Source organism: Miniopterus schreibersii (assembly GCF_964146895.1).
Source record: "Miniopterus schreibersii genome assembly, chromosome: 1".
In the NCBI taxonomy this organism is placed as follows: Eukaryota; Metazoa; Chordata; class Mammalia; order Chiroptera; family Miniopteridae; genus Miniopterus; species Miniopterus schreibersii.
This window is the reverse complement of record NC_138101.1, coordinates 170,846,110-170,863,632: the sequence shown is the minus strand read 5'-3', so window position 1 is coordinate 170,863,632 and position 17,523 is coordinate 170,846,110. Positions and strand designations below refer to the sequence as shown.

The 17,523-nt window shown below is 46.6% G+C and overlaps 1 protein-coding gene across 3 annotated transcripts; it reads right to left on the bottom strand.

The window, feature by feature from the left end:
* Window positions 1–4,571: 4,571 nt before the first annotated feature.
* Window positions 4,572–14,412, bottom strand: DACT1 (dishevelled binding antagonist of beta catenin 1). Of its 3 annotated transcripts, none has more exons than XM_081144251.1 (4): window positions 13,885–14,412; window positions 11,345–11,477; window positions 10,457–10,612; window positions 4,572–7,582 (listed from the first exon to the last, which is right to left on the bottom strand). In XM_081144251.1, exons 1-4 carry the CDS (start codon window positions 14,236–14,238, stop codon window positions 5,709–5,711), a joined length of 2,517 nt encoding a protein of 838 aa, XP_081000377.1. In that variant the 5' UTR covers window positions 14,239–14,412; the 3' UTR covers window positions 4,572–5,708. The 3 variants fall into 3 exon arrangements, with proteins under 3 accessions (XP_081000377.1, XP_081000379.1, XP_081000378.1); XM_081144253.1 differs by having other exon boundaries at window positions 4,572–7,351; XM_081144252.1 differs by having other exon boundaries at window positions 4,572–7,471; window positions 13,885–14,411.
* Window positions 14,413–17,523: the final 3,111 nt, after the last annotated feature.

Sequence of the window (17,523 nt, the reverse complement as noted above, 5' to 3'; positions counted from 1 at the left end):
TGCACGGGTGGCTGATAAGCACATGCAAAGATGCTCAACAACATGCTTCACCAGTGAAATTCAAATTAAAGCCGCAATGAGATACCACTACGCATCCATTAGATAGGCTAAAATGAAAAGGGTTGAGCATGCCAAATGGAAGCCAGGACGTGGAGCAACTGAAACTCCCCTACATTGCTGGTACAACCAGTTTGGAACATATTTTTGTGAATTCTAAAAAAAGTTAAGCATATACCTACCATAAGACCAAGGCATGCCACTTCTAAGTATTTCCCCAAGAGAAACAAAGACATTTCCCACGCAAAGTCCTGTGCATGAAGGTTCTTCACGGCTTTATTTGTAATGGTCCCAAACTAGAAATAGCTCAAGTGTCCATCAACAATCGAATGGGATAAACAAATTGTTACATATCTATACAAAGGACTATCACTCAGCGATACAAAGAGATGAACTACTGAGACGTTAAGCAACATGGACAAACCTAAAAATCACTATGCAGAATGAAAAATTCAAGCAAGGAAGAGTACACACTATTTAATTCTATTTATACAGAATAATAGAAAATACAAAGTAATCTAAAGTGACAGAAAGTAGATCGGTGGTGGCCTGGGAAAATGGGATGGAGGGAGAGATGAATTACAAAGGGTCTCAAGAAATTTTTGAGAATGATGAATGTCTGTTGTATTGATTATGGTGGTTACACAGGTGTATGATATGTCAAAGCAGATCAAATTGTACAGTTCAAATATGTGCATTTTATTGTACCTCAATAAAATTGTACCAAAAATAAGGGGAATAGGAGAATCCAGTTTACTGGCCAAGGCAACGGGTAGCTCTAAGGTTTGTTTCCAGTCATATGGTGAACTAGATAACCTAATCATCTCACTGTAAACCATTTAGAAATGGTAGATAAGCAATTAACAAACATTCTCTTAAGTGTATCTTGACTTCCCTGGAGAGAGAGGCACCCAAGTTTGGCCTACCCTTGGAGAGCAGGAGAGAGGTTGCTGATTCCTTCCTTCAGCAAGGCCTTTGGTGTAAACAGGCACTCAGGGACCAGGACTTAGCCCTCACAGGGTAGGACCTGGGACTGAGACTCCCACATTGCTGAGAGCACTGAAGGGCTAAACCTTCAGTGGAAGGCTGGTCCAGGAAAAAAATCTTGCTGGCCCAGGATGAAAATAAGGAAGCTCTTCTGCCTTGGGAAAGGTCTCCTTTGAAAACATGTAACCACAGCCTAACCTCATGGGGGTTTAGGGTTGAAATTTATACTACCTCTGTAGTCAGGTAAACCCAAAGTAGATAAATTGACTTAAGAGGTGGTCCAGCCTGGAGCTCTGCTTGGCACCTGGCAGAAACAAACACAGAGCTGCTCCTTATGGCAAAATCCTTAGGCAAGCCTCATAGGTGTCTTCCAATAATACCCCGCTGAAAGTGAACTCTTAATACAAAGAAAGTAGCAAAACACATAAGAAAACTACAAAGGCAATATGTGTGCAAATGTATAGCTCTTGGGTGACACTTCTATTGCTAAATATTAGAATTTTTCTAAGCAGGGCAAACAAGTAGCCCATAAAATTTGGTACCTTTTTTCTCAGTGAGGAAATACTTGGAACCCCATTAAAAAGAATTGGGAATTATATCCGCTATACAGGTCCATGAAATGAAGGAAGCAAGTTACATAATAATACATACAGGGACTTCATTTTGAAGGAAAAGATGCAAAGATTATATATTTGCATGTGCATATAACAGAGTATGGAAATACACACACCAAACTTATTGAAGAGTATGATTTACGAAGGATGAAAGGAAAAGAGTTTAAACACCTGTGCATTGTTCAGATATGTTTTTTCTTTTTGACAATGAGCATTTGTAATTTATTTAAATAAAGGGAAATATTTTAAAGAGCTTTTTTGTATGTAACAATAATAGTGGCTATTTGTCATTGAAAATAATGGACAAAAACCAAATTTCTAAGTGTAGTACAATTGCTAGCTACCGGGAAGTCAAGCAATAGGCAGAGTAGGACAAACCCAGGGTTCTTTGGGGGAAAAATCCTGTTTTTCATGCTTTTCTTCATTTGGCGTTGTGTCACCTAAAATGCAATTATTCAGAAGCTGGTTTTCAAAAAGTGTCCCCTTCTGACAATAATGCTCATTGAAAAAAACTTGGAAATGATTCAAGAACTGACTGCAGGTCACAGTTGCCTTACACAATAAACTTTATAGCCTGCCCCCAAAGAGACTGGGTCACAGCATCAGGAAAGATGGTGAGATCGTGCCTTGCTTGCACTTGGCTTAGACTTATTCAGGTAATCAAAGGAATTCTAGTTGAAGCAGGATGCCGGATTGTATATAAAAACATATAAATACTAAAAGACACAACTCTACATTTTTTTTCTACAACATTTTGAAGAACTGAGTTATCTGAAATGCCTTGCTAAAAAGATATCTAATTGAAAAAGGATGTCTTGTTGGGGAAAAAGAAAGTCTTGCCTTCATAAGCAACGAGGAAATAATTTGCTGTGTTCTACAGTTAAAATCCTTCTTGGAGATAAGAGATATATGAAGTATAGGAAAAGAAAATTTCCAGGGCAGAATAAAAAAAATGAGTGGCTAAGAGATTTGTGTTGCATTGAAATTTAGCATTTGAAAATTTCATTTTAATTGAGTACATATAATAAATATATGAATGAGATTGAGCTGATCTACAGTTTCCTTTTAACAAAACTTCTCCTCCTACAGGCCAAATTTTAGATGTGTTGAGCATCAAAAAGAACAATAACTATAGGTGATTGTAAGATATCAAATGAAAACCCATGAGTCTATAATGATATTCAAGAGAAAAGGAAGATAACAAGAAAAGCTCTTTTTTTGTAGAATGTCCACTAATAAAGGTAGAAGGAAAGATAGTTGGAAAACTACCATTTTGCATTCAGAAGGCCATAACCGATTCAGGCATTCAGGCAAAGATCAGCAATGTAAGCTAAAGCCATTTGTGAAGAATAGGGTATGCCCACAGTACCAAATAATCACCCACAAATACCAAACATTTGTAAAAAGGGAAAAAAACGAACTTTTTAATGAAGAAAGCTCTGCTTACCAAACTTAGCCAAGCAATTACTTTTTTTCTGGTCTTTTTTCTTTCTTTTTTAAAATTGATTTTAGCGAGAGCGAGCAAGAGAGAAACATCAATGAGAGAAACATCCCACATGCCCTGAGCAAGCATCAAACCCGAAACCTGGGTATGTTACCCAGGAATTGAACCTCGACCTTTCAGAGCATGAGATGATGCTCCAACCAACTGAGGCATACCGGTCAGGACAGGGATCACTCTTCAATTCAGCAATAGCAAGGCAACCTGATATTATGTTCTTTGATGTTAAGTAATATAAGTACACAAGATCACTAGTAAATCTTCTTGCCAAGGATAAACTGAATCCAATCAAACCTCACACAATTTACAGGATACAGAGGGACTAGGTGTTAAGACAACGTAAGGAAACAAGCAAATCCAGAATGTGGGCCTTTCTACAACCAAGTGTCCTGACTTTAAAACTCAATGTCATTAAAAAAAAAAAAGTGAGATGACTATTCTAAATAGTTTATAGAGATCTACAAACAGATACAATGCATAACATTGATTGAATCCTGGTTGGGGAAAACAGAGAAGGGGCTACTAAAAAATTCTTGAGCCCAGTCAGGTGGCTCAGTTGGTTGGTATGTCTTCCTGTACACCAAAAAGGTTGCGGGTTCAATATCTGGTCAGGGCACATACCTAGGTTGCAGGCTCAATCCCCAGTCTGGGCTTGTACAGGAGGCAACTGATAGATGTCTCTCTCTTTCTCTCCCCCTTCATCTCGCTGTAAAAATCAATTTTAAAATAAAAAAACATACATATCCTTGGGTGAGGATTTAAAAAAAATTCTTAAAATAAATTGGACATTTTGAATAGAGATTAAATATTTGGTATCAAGAATTACTGTCAATTTTCCTTGGGTGTATGTGATCATGATATTGTAGTTATATAAGAGAATCTTCCTGTTCTTAGGAAATACATGCCTACGTTTTCAGAGATGAGATATCATGCCTGAAATTTACTTTAAAATAGTACAGCTGTGTAGTGTGGGGAGGAAGGATAGCCAAAATCTATCTTTGACCTACAAAACCAGCAATATGGTTTAACCTAATACATACATATAGAAAGTTAAAGCAAGAACAGCAAAATGTTAGCAATTGTTAAATCTAGGTGATATCCATACAGATGTTTATTGTACCATCCTTTCAACTTTTCCACATTATAAATATTTTATACTAAAAAGTTGGGGGAGAGGGAATTCTCAGAAATATTTTCCTTAAATCATATCTATCAAATTTACCTTAAATAGAAGTACCTTAACTATTCTAAAGAAGTGGTTTGCATTTCCTCTTTCTTACCATCCATTTGAAGTCCTAAAACCTGCCTTAATTTTTGCAAATATTCTAATGCTAGGATATAAATCCCACAATAATCAGTACAAGATTTATAGGTGTAAACATCTGGTTTTATACCCAAATAACAAACTTAAGAGCAGTAAAACAAATCGTTTATTACAGCATATAATGTTATATTAAATTTACACGATATATAAAAACACATACTGTTTATATCATACAGTAATTTAACATCAACAGGAATATCAAAATACTACTCATGCACAAAACATGCTTATATTGGTATAAAAAAAGCAATTTTACACAATACTGTTTACCAAAAAACCATTTTCTTTTTTAAAAAAAAAAAAGCCCTTCCAGACAGGGTCAGTGGTCCAATCTGGACTGGATTGCACTAACATGTTTGGGCCAAGGCTTAGGTGGCACAGCGCTCAGTGAGCAATTGTGGGCTTGGAGTCACGCCCAAGGTTATTAGGAGTGAATTTCTCTGTACCCACGGACCAAAATTTTATCCCAAAGGCAAGTCCTCCAAGGGAGGAATGGTTGAATCTGCTGCAAATTAGGGAGGAGGGAAAAGGCATCAAAATGCTGGGTAAACGGCCCTAGAAACGGTTACCGTAACCAGGGACGAGGCACCAAGTGTGGCAAAAGTTTAGTGAATCCCTTCAAGGTATTACCAGCCTCCCCATCCAGGTCACCAGCTCTCTGGACTTAGGGCCTGGTCTTCAAGTTCCGAGTCCAGTACACCAAACAGTTCTCAAAAGACAGGATGGGGGTATGTCTGAGAAATGTAGACTACATTAAAAAAAAAAAAAATCACAGAAAACTACCACTGTCCCTCATACCTACTTCACACAACAGGAAAGCCCTCCTGGAGGCACTACCCTCAAGAACCCAGAAACAAATGTAGGTCCTATAATTCCACCTACCTGATCTTCGGATCAAAAAGGTCTCATTCCCACGAAACCTGAACATCAAAACCTGTGCCTTCACAGATGCTCAGGAAATTTAAAACCATCAGCTGATACCACAAAATGTATTCACTATCACCACCATGAAAACCTCAATATTTACTTCTAACCAGCAAAACATTCTTTACCTTCCTTTAAAGGCACTAGCGTCCACATATAATGAAGAAGAGACATTAATTTACTTCGGTTTCATCTCAACGAAAGGAAAACATTCCACGAAATTATTACACACAAAAACTAAGACACCACCTCGCCCTCGGTCACTAGGAAAAACAAAACACTTTCTACACCCACAACCTACTCAGACGGTCGTCATCAGCTTCAGAGAGCCAGACCGAAAGCGGAGGATTTTCTTCTTGAGGTTATGCGAAGCCTTAATTTTGACAAAGGTTTTAGTGGGGTTGCTGTGAAGGTCCGGGGCCGCGACGGTCTGAATGGGGAGCGTCTGCACGAACTGGGACCAGATGAGGCCCCCGCTCTCCTCCGAGTCGCTGGAGCTGGTGCTCTCGCCCGCGAACTCGCCCTCGCTCACGCTCGACTCGCTGTCGCCGAAGCAGTTGGTGGTGTAGTTGCTCTGCTCGTCCTCGCTGGTGTCCACCACGGTGGAGTGGAAGAGGGACTCGCACTCGGCCGAGTACTCGGAGTCGCTGGCCGCGTAGGCGTAGGGGCTGGCGTAGGGCAGGGCCACGGCGGGGTACAGGCCCGCCTCCCGCCGGCCGCGCCGCGCACGCCGCAGGGCTTCCTCGTACGAGACCTCGGCCGCCGCGCGCCACCGCCGCGAGTCGGTTCGCTTGTGCTTGGGCTTGGCCACCACCGCCTCGCGGCCGTGGCCGTGCACCCGGCTGCCCGCCCGGTGCGCCGCCCCCAGCTGCCGACCGGGGAGACCCGCCTCGGCGTGGCCGCCCCCGGCCCTCCTCGCCTTGGCCGAGACCTTCCTGAGCTTCTTATTTGTATCCACGTCGTCGGGGAACCGACATTTCTTGCTGGCCGCCCGGGTCTTCTCCCTGACGGCGGGCAGGGCGCCGTCGGGGCCGTGCAGGGCCTGGGCGCGGTGCTTCAGGGCGGAGCCCCTGGGGGCCGCCGCGGGCCGCGCGCCCCGGTGCGGCCTGGCGGGCGGCTGCGCGGGCACGAAGTGCGCCTTCACCAGCGGCCCTTCCTCCAGGCTTTGAGACGAGCCCTCGCTTTTGAAATCCAGGGCGGGCCGCTCTTCGGCGGGGAAGGCCGAGGACGGGGCAGGCGGGGGCGCGGCCGGGGGCGCTGCCTGCAGGCAGTTTTTGTGCGACATCTTTTTCAGTGGCTGGACAACTTTGTTCTCTGGCAGCGGGGCGAGGCCTCTCCCGGGGCTCTCTTTCGGAGACGCAGCTGGGACCTGGCTGCTTTCTTTAGGGGCCTCCCCCGGGACAGTGGCGGGGCACCGGGCATGTTCCTGCGAGGCTGGCTTGGCATTTTTGGGCGGGTGCTTACTCTGAAGTTCAGGGGCAGCGCCGGGCGAGCAGCCCTCTGGCAGCGGCAACCTCTTGCCTTCCAGTTGTTCTGCCTTTGATTCTTTGGACCACTGTTTCAGGGGCGAGAATGTCCCATTGTCCAAAGAGGGGATTCCGCCAGGGGGCAAGGGCGCCTGCTTAGAATTCTTGAGGTTCCCGCTAGCGGCCTGGGCGACGCCCCCGGCCACGCGGACGCACACGCTCCCGTTCCGCAGCAGCCCCTTGGTGGGGTCGGCGTTGATGCTGGTTCTTGGTTTGTTGGTCCTTACAGGGTGTGTCTTTTTCTGGACCAGGCTCAGAATGTAGCCATCCATTTTCTTACTGGATGAAGGATGGGGAGCGGACCACAAACTGCCTGGAGACGGTAAGGGGGTGTCTGTCTTGATGGCGTCCAGCTCGGATTCGACGCAAATGTCACTGGCATGGTTACCCAGCCTCTCCTCGTCCCTCAGAGGGTTGCCTGTCAGGCAAAGGAGAAACATTGGGCTCTGCACGGCCACGGCATGGAGTGGACTGGGATAGCGATAGACATCATTCCCGTTTTTAGACACCAGATCACACTGGTACTTGGGATTCACATCTGCAATGACACCAAGGGGATTAAATTGTGATGTGGAGGGGAAACGGCAAACTGCCTCTGAGGCCTGGTCTTCCCAGTGGCCTTCTGTAGAGTCCAACCATCCTATGAGATCTGAAAAACATTTAAAGGTACACTCTGAAGAAATGAACTGGTCAGCACCAGCTTGCCTCTGGCCAATTTCTAGGAAGACAAATCCGTGGGTAGAGAGAGAATGCCAAAGAATCAACAGGTACTCCATGAGCTACTCCACTATTTTACATACAGCGCGCAGACTAAAATTCTAAGATATGTAGCCTCTGAAGGAAAAATACTCAGCCATTAAAAAGGAGAAAGGGAGAGGGTGAAAGAGAGAGAAAGAGAGAGAGAGACATGGATTTGTTGTTCCACTTAGTTATATATTCACTGGTTGATTCTTGTACGTGCCCTGACGGGGATCGGCAACTTGGTGAATAGGGGTGATGCTCTAACCAACTGAACTATCTTGCCAGGGCCAAAAATGCTTTCAAATTATTCAATAATATGGGGAAACACTTTAAAGTTTAGTGAAAATCATGATATCATACCAGACTATGATTATGATTTTATTAAGATTGTACAGATGCAAATAAGAAAGTCTTATTTGAAGACTTATATGAAGCACACCGAGATGCTAACTGTAGCATCTCAGTGTGGTGAAAAAACAAGTGGTGCTTACTCTCTTCTTTGTTTCCTGTTCTCTAAATTTTCAATAAGCATGTACTGCATTTATAACTGGGAAAATAAATGTTCTTTTAGTCATTCTTTCTCTAGGCTACTTTCCCCTGTGTTCTATTCCTGGTTTTCCTTTAAAAAACTTCAGATAAACTATACTTTCTACAGGCTTTCTCCTCATTTTGTATTTTTTAGACCTAATTCTTATCAACATATGTTCAACTATAACTGCCAATTGAAAGGTCAGGGAAATTAATCAAATTGCAAGAGACTAATCAAATTTAAATAATAATGACCTTATATTTTCAATTGTGACACGAACAAAATACGGTATTTTTTTTAAGTAAGAAGGAATTCTTGATAAAGTTTTAAAAGGCTGAATAATGGTTTTAATGAATAAATTTTCCATATCTCAAAAATGTAGATGCCAAAATACAATATCAAGCTTTCTTGCTTAATTAAACGATTTGACCACTCATCTCCGTGAATAGTGCAAATTTCAAATCCTTTCAATGACCTTAAGTTAGAGAAAATAAAAATTTTTATCACTATTTAATTTGTCCTCAATTACATTTACTTACTCAATATTGGAAGCCTACTATGTGCCGGATTCTATATTAACTGTTTAAGGAAAAGCTCCCTGAACTTCAATGATTAGCACTCTTGGGAAAATATAGTCTAGACCCAGAAATAATATGATTAATTTGTAAAGAAATGATCATTATGAAATAAAAGTGTCACGTCCTCTCCCCCCTCCACCTCCACTCCCAAGATGTAGCTTATTGTAAGGAGAAACCTATCTTTCTAATATCTTTGCCCATCACCCCTCCTCCACTACCCTAAGGCCTATCTGACTTGCTTAAAGCCACATTAACCTGCACTTCACCATTTGTCCCCTTTCCCTACTTAAGAGTTAAGGAACAAAACAGGCTTCCCAGCCCTCAAGACCCAGCCCAACTGTTTCAATTATGTGAAGATGTGGCATTTGGGAGAGGAGTCTGTCTTCGAGGAAAACCTGCATCAAAGTGCCTTTAATGGGTTTTTAAGTTTCCCTCTGAAACCAGATCTGCAGAGTGAAGGGGAGCAATTACCAATGAACTTGAGGCCCAGACACTCTAGATAACACTGATCTGGGCTTCCCCAAATGATTGCTGCTGACAACACACTGTACAAATACAAAGACACCAGCCAATTAGCAGTCTCAGTTGTTTGGTGCTGTTTGCATTGTCTGGACTCAAGAATTCAGTCTTATACCCAGGAGGAAAACACAGACAAACCAAGAGTGTAGTGGCTTATGCCAGCACCTACAGCTTCTCTACTCCCCATATTTTCTCCGCTCTTCTGAGGAATCAAAACAAAGCAGAACTAAGGAAGGAGTCCCAAGTTTCAGCAACAACTCTGCCATTCAGCAGACGAGGAGTCTCTGACAAAAAGCATCTAAAACCGTATTTCCCCTCTTTTCAATGAAAAGGTTGAACACAACAACTTCTGAATTCCCGTGGTGTGATGGAAAAACATGAACCTGGCAGTTTAGGCCAGAGCTTAATCCGCCTTTGTCACTCACTTGCTATTTAGCCTTAAACAACTTACCTAACCTAACGCTAGGTTTCATTTTCTTATATATAAAATGGAGCTAACAACACCTGCATCCTGCAGAACTGCTGGGAGGATTCAAAGGAGATAAATGTATGCAGACCCTCCAGTACAGTGTGTGAAGCACAGCAGAAATGCAGAAACTCTTCTCTCTGGAGGTAATTGCAAGGACAGCCCAAAATGAGGAACAATGGCCCATGGCCTAAGGGCGTTTCATCCCACCCACCTGCTAGAAGGAGAGCTGCTATCATACAAAGCTTTCTGGAGAACATGGAAAGGCCACTGCTCCCTCAAGTACCTGGCAGCCCTTGGCCAGGCTGACAGATATATTTAACTTACTGTAAGCTTTAGCTTTGAATGATTCAAGAAGAAAACAGATACGAAGTGGTTTTCAAAAGAAAATACAAGTTAAAGCCTAACAAAGCCTGTTAAGCAAAGGCTCAGAAACAGAGTTCTAAACCTATAATATCGGGACAGGATTTCTAAAGATAAGCTGAATCTAAAGCCAAGTGGCACCCAAAGAGGACTAGAATAGTGGTCATCTTGGTTCTAGATGCAACTATGGCACTAAATGCAGCAAGTAGATGAAATTCTTGGAGCCTTTGATTTTCATCAGTAAAAGGGGTTGAAGCTACGTAATCTTTAAGGAATCAATGACCCCTTCCAATTAAAAAAATGTATATTGATCCTTAAAAGGCTTACCTGCAGATTTGGGGCAACTATCTGAGATCGTCAAGGTAGCCTCCAAGGGGCTGCAAAAGCAGGTGCTGGAATGACAACTGGATAAACACTCACTGAAGACTGAGTTAGAGGAATTGGAAAGAGATCCTGAAGCCCCATCACTCAGCTCATAAAACCCTACAAATAAAAACACCATTTGGAATTAAGATCATGTCATGCAATAATATACATTTGTGCTTAAAAGGAAAAGGGATAATCATCGAGAAAAGGTAGGAAAGGGAGACTTTTGGCGGGGGGAGTAATTTTGGCTCACTGGACTTAGTGTCCTGATTTTACAGTTTTATTTCAAGAAATCCTTAGAAAAAGGAAAGAGCCCATAACCATGGGTACACTTCAAAGTTACTCTCATGGTCAAATTGACCTTCCTCCTTGACTCAACCTTTAAAGATGTACAAGGCAAGAGACTTAGGTCTGCCAAAGCCTCAACATTATCATGAACGTTTCAGAAAGAATAACTTGAAGAGAAAACTATTCTATTTAAGGAGCCAAATGGTTTAAAAGAAAAAAAAAAAACTTTCAAAGTGGTCTCAGGAAGTTGAAGTGTGACTAATTTTCTAGCCCAGTTCTGACTTTCTCAAGTTTCAAAGGAGGACCGCTCTTCCAGAAATTTGAATAGAAGCTTTTATTTTTAAACTCGGGGGACTCCAGTCAGATCAATCTCATTATTAAAAATTTTGTAGTCTGGTTTTAGTTCCCTCTCATGCAACTGAATGGCAGCCAGACTGCTTTCTTGTTCTCTCTGCACTGGAAACAAACTCAACTGCCATTTGCAGGTCTGGGAATGTTAAGCACAGGGGCCCAGGTGGAACTCCCGAGTCCAGAATGGTGTCCTTACGCTCACACACTCACCTGAGCTGGGCCGGCTGTCTGTCTCTAGGTGCTCTTCAGATGTCTTTTCTACATCTAGTCTCAGGTCACTTATCTGCTTGTCAAGTTCTTGCAACTGATTCAACAAGCCAGCATCTCTTCTCCTCAGACAATTCTGATTAGGAAGAAATGGAGAAAGGAAAAATGAACACATTTTTGTGACAAAGAACCAGAATGTTTGCTGTAAGTCTTCAAATTACCATTTAGAGAGTTCACTAAATCTTCCAAAACTAAAATTTACTGGATGACCCGAAATAAAGAAAATCTTCAAGTATATGTCCCATGTTTAATTCCACTTTCTCACATTTTATGGTGATATAAAATTTCTTCATAAAAACAATACTTGCTTTTAGTTTCAGCTAATATAAAACTTACTTTTTATAGGTAAGGGTAAAAAAACCGCACTGAGACTTTATAATATCTTCTGTGTGCAGCCAATTTTTTACAAAACAGTACTTCACAGTAGACTCTTTAATTTGAAGTCAGAGTGTAACAGATTTCCTATAATCTTACTTAGGTGAGATTTTTCTGGCCAAATGTCCTGCAGAGCTTTGTTTTCTATTAGTTGCTTTGTGGAGTTTAATCAGTCTTAGAGTCTTTGAAAGTGAGAAACTAATACTAATAGCCAGTGCCAAGTAAAATGTGAGCTGGCAGAATTCAAAACCCTCAAGGGAAGGTCCATCAAGATTTGAACTCAACTCGGGTTTCCAAAGGTGACAGATCTGTAGTGCTAACTCACACCGCCACCTAGTGCTTCCTATTGCTAGAAAAAAAAAGAAAAAAAAAAAACAACCAAAAAAGAAAAAAAAAAACCTCAAAAGGCATCTGGTTCAAATCACAAATGCCAAGTCTACAAATGAAAATAGTACCCCCAAACACTGACTGGACTGGAATTCTCCTGACATGTTGCTGCCTTGCTCCCCTCCAGGGGACAACAGGAATGTGCCACTCATAATCCTGAGATTCATAAAGACAAAAAGGTGCTATTGTACAAGACAATGCATAAAATGTCAACGACCAGGCACAGCCGGCAAGAATTGGCTCAAATCAATGTTACATCCAAAATCTGGTCTGCTACCAATGGAACACAGGTAAAAATGCCAAAACAGAGGTGTCACACAACCCATGATGAACATACATCCGTACAAAATAGATTCCTGGGAATTACTCCTCCTCTTGCGTGTCCTTTGACTTAAAAAGCTTGGGCATAAACCACATGCTTGTCTGCTAGGATGTGTTTCTTCAGGAAAAAGTGAACCTAACAAGTAAAAGCGCTTCGATGATCAAAAAAGAGAGAGATTATCTGAAAAGAGATAATACGAGAACACTTGACAACCACACAGCATCACCACATTCCTTATTGCAGGAGGGACATTATCTAGCATGTGTCTAGTTTCGGATAGTATCACATGGTCAGATAAGGATTTTTTTTTTTTCCCCCTGCTGCTTTCAAAACTACATTTTTGAGGTCTCGGAAACAAAGCTGCCGCCATCATTCCGAGGCGGGGTCAAAAGCTGTTCACCAGCACATTAAGGCCAAAGTTCTTTTTCTTCCCCGTTAATGAAGATGACACGGAATGACGGCGGCCCTGGCGGGACTCCAGCAACACAGGCTCCCCGGAGCAGGTTCCCTGGGCTCCCACCTCCGCCGCCGGTCGCGGCCAGCAGTACGTATAAAATGAGAGAGGAGGGGCACTTTTTCCAGCCAAATTTCCATCAGTTGCGTCTGTTTCAGCAGCTTGTACAAAGGGCTTCTATTTGAGATGCAGCAGCAGCGCGAGCGAACGCTGGCGCGGAGGGGAGCCCTGGGGGGGGGGGCTGGGGGGGAGCCCTGGGGGGGGCTGGGGGGAGCCCTGGGGGGGGCTGGGGGGGAGCCCTGAGAGGGGAGCCCTGGGGGGGGCCCTGGGGGAGAGCCCTGAGAGGGGAGCCCCGGGGGGGCCCTGGGGGGGAGCCCTGAGACGGGAGCCCTGGGGGGGGCCTGGAGGGGAGCCCTGAGAGGGGAGCCCTGGGGGGGGCTGGGGGGGAGCCCTGAGAGGGGAGCCCTGGGGGGGGGAGCCCTGGGAGGGGCAGGGCTCCTACGTGCGCTTCCGCGTGATCGTAAAATTGCGCGTGGGACAGGGAACCGCGCCACAGGACCCCTCCTCGGCTTTTGTCCCCTCTCGGCGGGAGGGCAGGCAGCGAAGGAGACCTCCGAATGAGGGCATTTTCACTGAGGGGCTTGCGAGCCTTCGGGGAGGGGGCATGCACTCATTCGTCTAACTAGAGAGCTTGAAGGTGGCCACCAGGCCGCTCCCCGAGCCCCGAAGGGAGAGCGGCCACCCTTCCCCGCAGTCCTCCCAGGGTCGCCAGCTCCTGGCCTGGCACAACGCGGGGCACGCAGGAGCGGGGGGGCGGGAGGGCGGGGGTCCCGGGAACCGCCACAATTTCCCCAGCCAGAGGCACCCTCGAGCCCGCCCCAGATCCCCTTCCTGACCCCGACCCGTCGGCCGGACAGCCGTGCCCTCACCCCGGGCACGACCTACCAATTGCTTCCGCAGCAGCAGAATGTTCTCCTCCAAGAACTTCTCCTCCAGGCGGCTGCGCTGCGCCGCCTCCCCCGGCAGCTCCCCGGCCCGGGGCGCGGCGCCCGCACCCGCGCCCGCGCCCGCCGCGCCGCGCAGGGCGCCCCTGACCAGCAGCTCCTGGCGCTGGCGCAGGTACTCCAGCTCCGCCAGCCCGGCCAGCGTGGCCTCCTGCCGCTCCCGGGTGCGCTGCCGCTCCGTGTCCGCCTCGCCCTTCTCCCGCCAGCGCCCCTCGGGCTCCGCCGCGCGCTGCTCGCCCCGGGCCGGCGCCTGCGGCTCCAGCTCCCTCGCCGTCCCGGCGGCACTCGGCTTCATGGCCCCCAGCCCCGCAGCGAGCCCCGTCACCTCGGCCGGGCGTGCGGGCGGAGGAGAGGGGCGCTCAGGCTGCGGCTCAGGCCGCCGGCTCACGCCGCCCGGGCGGCGGCCGGGAGCGCTCGCGACCCGCTGGCTGCAGCCGTCCGGGCCCGAGCGGCGCCCGCCGCCGCCCGCCGCTGATAACGCCCTGCCCGGCGCTACGTCACGCGGCGGCCGGGCGAGCCCCCGCCCGGCGCCCGCCTCCCCGCGCCGGCCCCTCGGCTCGGAGGCCCGCTCCCCCCGCGGCCCTCCGTCTGTCGGGGCGCCGCGCCGCGCCGGCCGCCTCCCGCCCCGCCCCCGCGCCCCGCCCCCGCCCCGCCCCCGCTCTCCCGCGGGTCTCCTCGCCCCCTGACGAGTTCGCGGCGCCCGGTTTCTGCCCCGCTCCGCGTTGGTTCTGCCCCGCCGCACCACGCCAGGGGCGAGCCCCCGAGCCCCGGCGTCCTGTCCCCGCCGCCTCCGCGGGGTCCGCCCCGGGGCGCCGCCGTCGGGCTCCCGGAGAACTTTCCGAAACTCCGCGCAGCGGCGGCTCGGCACCTTAACCCTTCCCCGCACGTGCCCGCCGGCGCTCGCGCCGCGGTCGGCTGCCCGCCCCTCCCCGGCCGGGCCGCGGGGCCGTCGGGGCGGCGTCTGCCGCGCGGGCTTGGACGCCCCTCGGTGGAGGCGAGCCCTGGCGCGCAGGGCGGTGGGGCTCTGAACGCGCCCAGCTCGGGTTTGCGGCTGTTGCGGTTCCTCGCGGGAGGCGTTCAAAACCAGGCCGGCGGCGCCGCCGCCCTCCCGCGGGCCCCGCGCCGCGCGCTCCGGCCGTGGGCGAGTTTTTACTGTTACTCGGTCTGCGCTCCGCGAGCTCAGAGGCTGACCCGAGACTGCTGGATCTGAACCCGGCTCCTGCGGGACTGGCTGGGCGGGCGAGGTGCCGCACCTCTTGGTGCCTCTGTTTCCCCAAGGATGGAATGAGCTGTGGGGAAAATTATAATAAAATCGAGTATGGCATCATATACCCGGGGGGGAGGGGCATTTATTTACAACGTGGCAGGCACATAGATAGTAAGGGTTCTAGCTTTTTTTTTTCCCCTCCAGAAGATTTCAGACTTTCCCTCAGAAGTAGCATTTGTGGTGTGGTCATCCCAGCTGGGGACACTGGTCACAGGGAATTTCAGTGGGATAGGGGTCTGGAAATGCCACCTGTCTATGGAAAAGTAGCATATCTATTTTTAAAAGCAGTACATCTAAGAGCCTCAGGAATTGAACCCAGCAAGTCACAATTTGCTGAAGTTCAGGCAAAGTGTGAGAAGGAGTGCATCCTCCGTCATTATTTCAGATTCTTCCACCTTTGCCCAGCTGCTTACCCCTGCGAGGAATTCTCCGCTTCTCCCCTCTGTGTGGTCTAATCTTCCCTCCAAGAGCAGTTCACATCCCTCCTCTGAACAGTTAACTAACTGCATGAGTATCTATCTGATTTTACCAAATGCTATCCGTGTGGTTATTTATCTGGGTATGTACACATACACCCACATACATAGGTGTTTCTGTGCATCTCTTCTCTCCAATTGCATCAAAAAAGTTCCCTGGAGTCAGGGACTGTTTTAATACTCTCTTAGTATTACTGTTCTCAGGATGATCGCTAGAGACTCAAGAAAATGTACGTTGGTTGTAAACTGTTTTTATTTATTAATGTACCTTCTAACTAACTTAATAGTATCCACTTAATCCCCGAGACAAATAGAATCAAGTTGACATTTACCAAAAAAATAAAAAGGAAGAGTTCCTTTGCCATCCCTCATTGACCTCCCGATTGCTGCCCCTCACAGGCATAAGAGGAACTATAATTACAATCATGATTCATAATTAACAAGATCCTGTGTTAGAACTAAAAATGGAATTATGTTCAGGTGTTCATCAGCTTTTAAAACAAAACCAGTTTTATTCAGGTCACCTATGCTTTATGCCTACTGTGTGCCAAACACTGTACTTGATAATACAGGAACTAATTTTTCCTCCCAAATTTTAGTGGGGCACTAGAAAATAGCTACTGATCCTGTCAGCCAAATGCCGCTCACCCATGTCCTCTGTCATTCACTGTCTCATTCTATTCATTTCTAGGCAAGCTTCTTGCTTTCTGGTTCTGAATTAGATCTCTTGTGGCTGGGTGGAGTCTATTATTGTGGCCTGTGTTATGTCACACATCGACCACTATATTTATATAGTTGGGGGGGAGGGGAAGCTGAAACATGTTTTTACGCACTACTAATAAATCTTGTGAAAGCAGACAGGCAAGTCGCTATTTCTCCAAAACCGCCCACCCTCCCACCCCTCTCCTCACTAAATGCCACTTTGAGTTGGCTCATTAGTCCAAAAGCAAACCATTTGCCATAACAGCTTGTACATCTCCATGAAAAAGTGTTCCCAACAAGTTTAAATATTAAAATTAATGTATTCAAATGGTTCTGCCAATAAAATGGTCACAAATAGGAAAAAAGGTTATGCTTTCCACAGTATCCATTACACATTAATAAATAATGCTGTTCATTCACACGCCAATTAAAACAAACTCAGGCTGTCAAATGAAGTAGAAGCAAGGAGCTCAATGCTCGAATTGTTGTTCCAGGAAAACTCCCAATGTCATCAGATTAAGTGTGACTGCTTGGGGTTGCCCCTGTTCCCTTCTTAACCCAACAGCCAAATTTTCTCCTCTCCAGTCTAAGTTCTCTGGTTTTTCTTTCCTCTGATTCTTTGTTTCGGTTGCAGGTATTGGGAGGCTGTTGAAGGTAACCACCCACTCACTGCTCATTACTCCTTTCCGTTGCCAACAGTCTCACTTTTCTCTGCTGTTTTGATTTTTCTTCTAGTTTCTTTTTAAAACAGATGCCAGTGCTTCTTCCTCCACTAATGCTACTTGGTTATCTCCTTTCTAGTATTGCTCAGCCCTAGTTAATGCTTTTGCTACTGCCGACACCCCCCCCCCCCCTCCGTCTTCTCATAAAAGCTGCTAATCCACACTGGGAAAGTGTAGCACTAAAGATGGGGTGGATCTGCCCCCCACCCCACCCCCGCACTGATCTGGAGAGTAAGATAAAGTCAGCATGAAAAAGAGCCTTGACTGTACATAGCACAGTTGTGTAGCTTATGCTTAAAGGTATTTCCTGGACAGAGCCAGGAAAGGACCCTCAGATCACACAGTCTCACTCTTTGCCTTGGGGCAGAACAGCTCCCAACAGCATCCCCACCAAAGTCCGAGTATCATTCTTC

Coding starts and splice junctions, on each gene's coding strand:
- DACT1 (XM_081144251.1), bottom strand. CDS start 14,238: ATGAAGCCGAGTGCCGCCGGGACGGCGAGGGAGCTGGAGCCGCAGGCG. Junction 11,478..13,884: donor TGCTGCTGCGGAAGCAATTG/GTAGGTCGTGCC, acceptor CTTCCTAATCAG/AATTGTCTGAGGAGAAGAGA. Junction 7,583..10,456: donor TAGTTGCCCCAAATCTGCAG/GTAAGCCTTTTA, acceptor AATGTTTTTCAG/ATCTCATAGGATGGTTGGAC.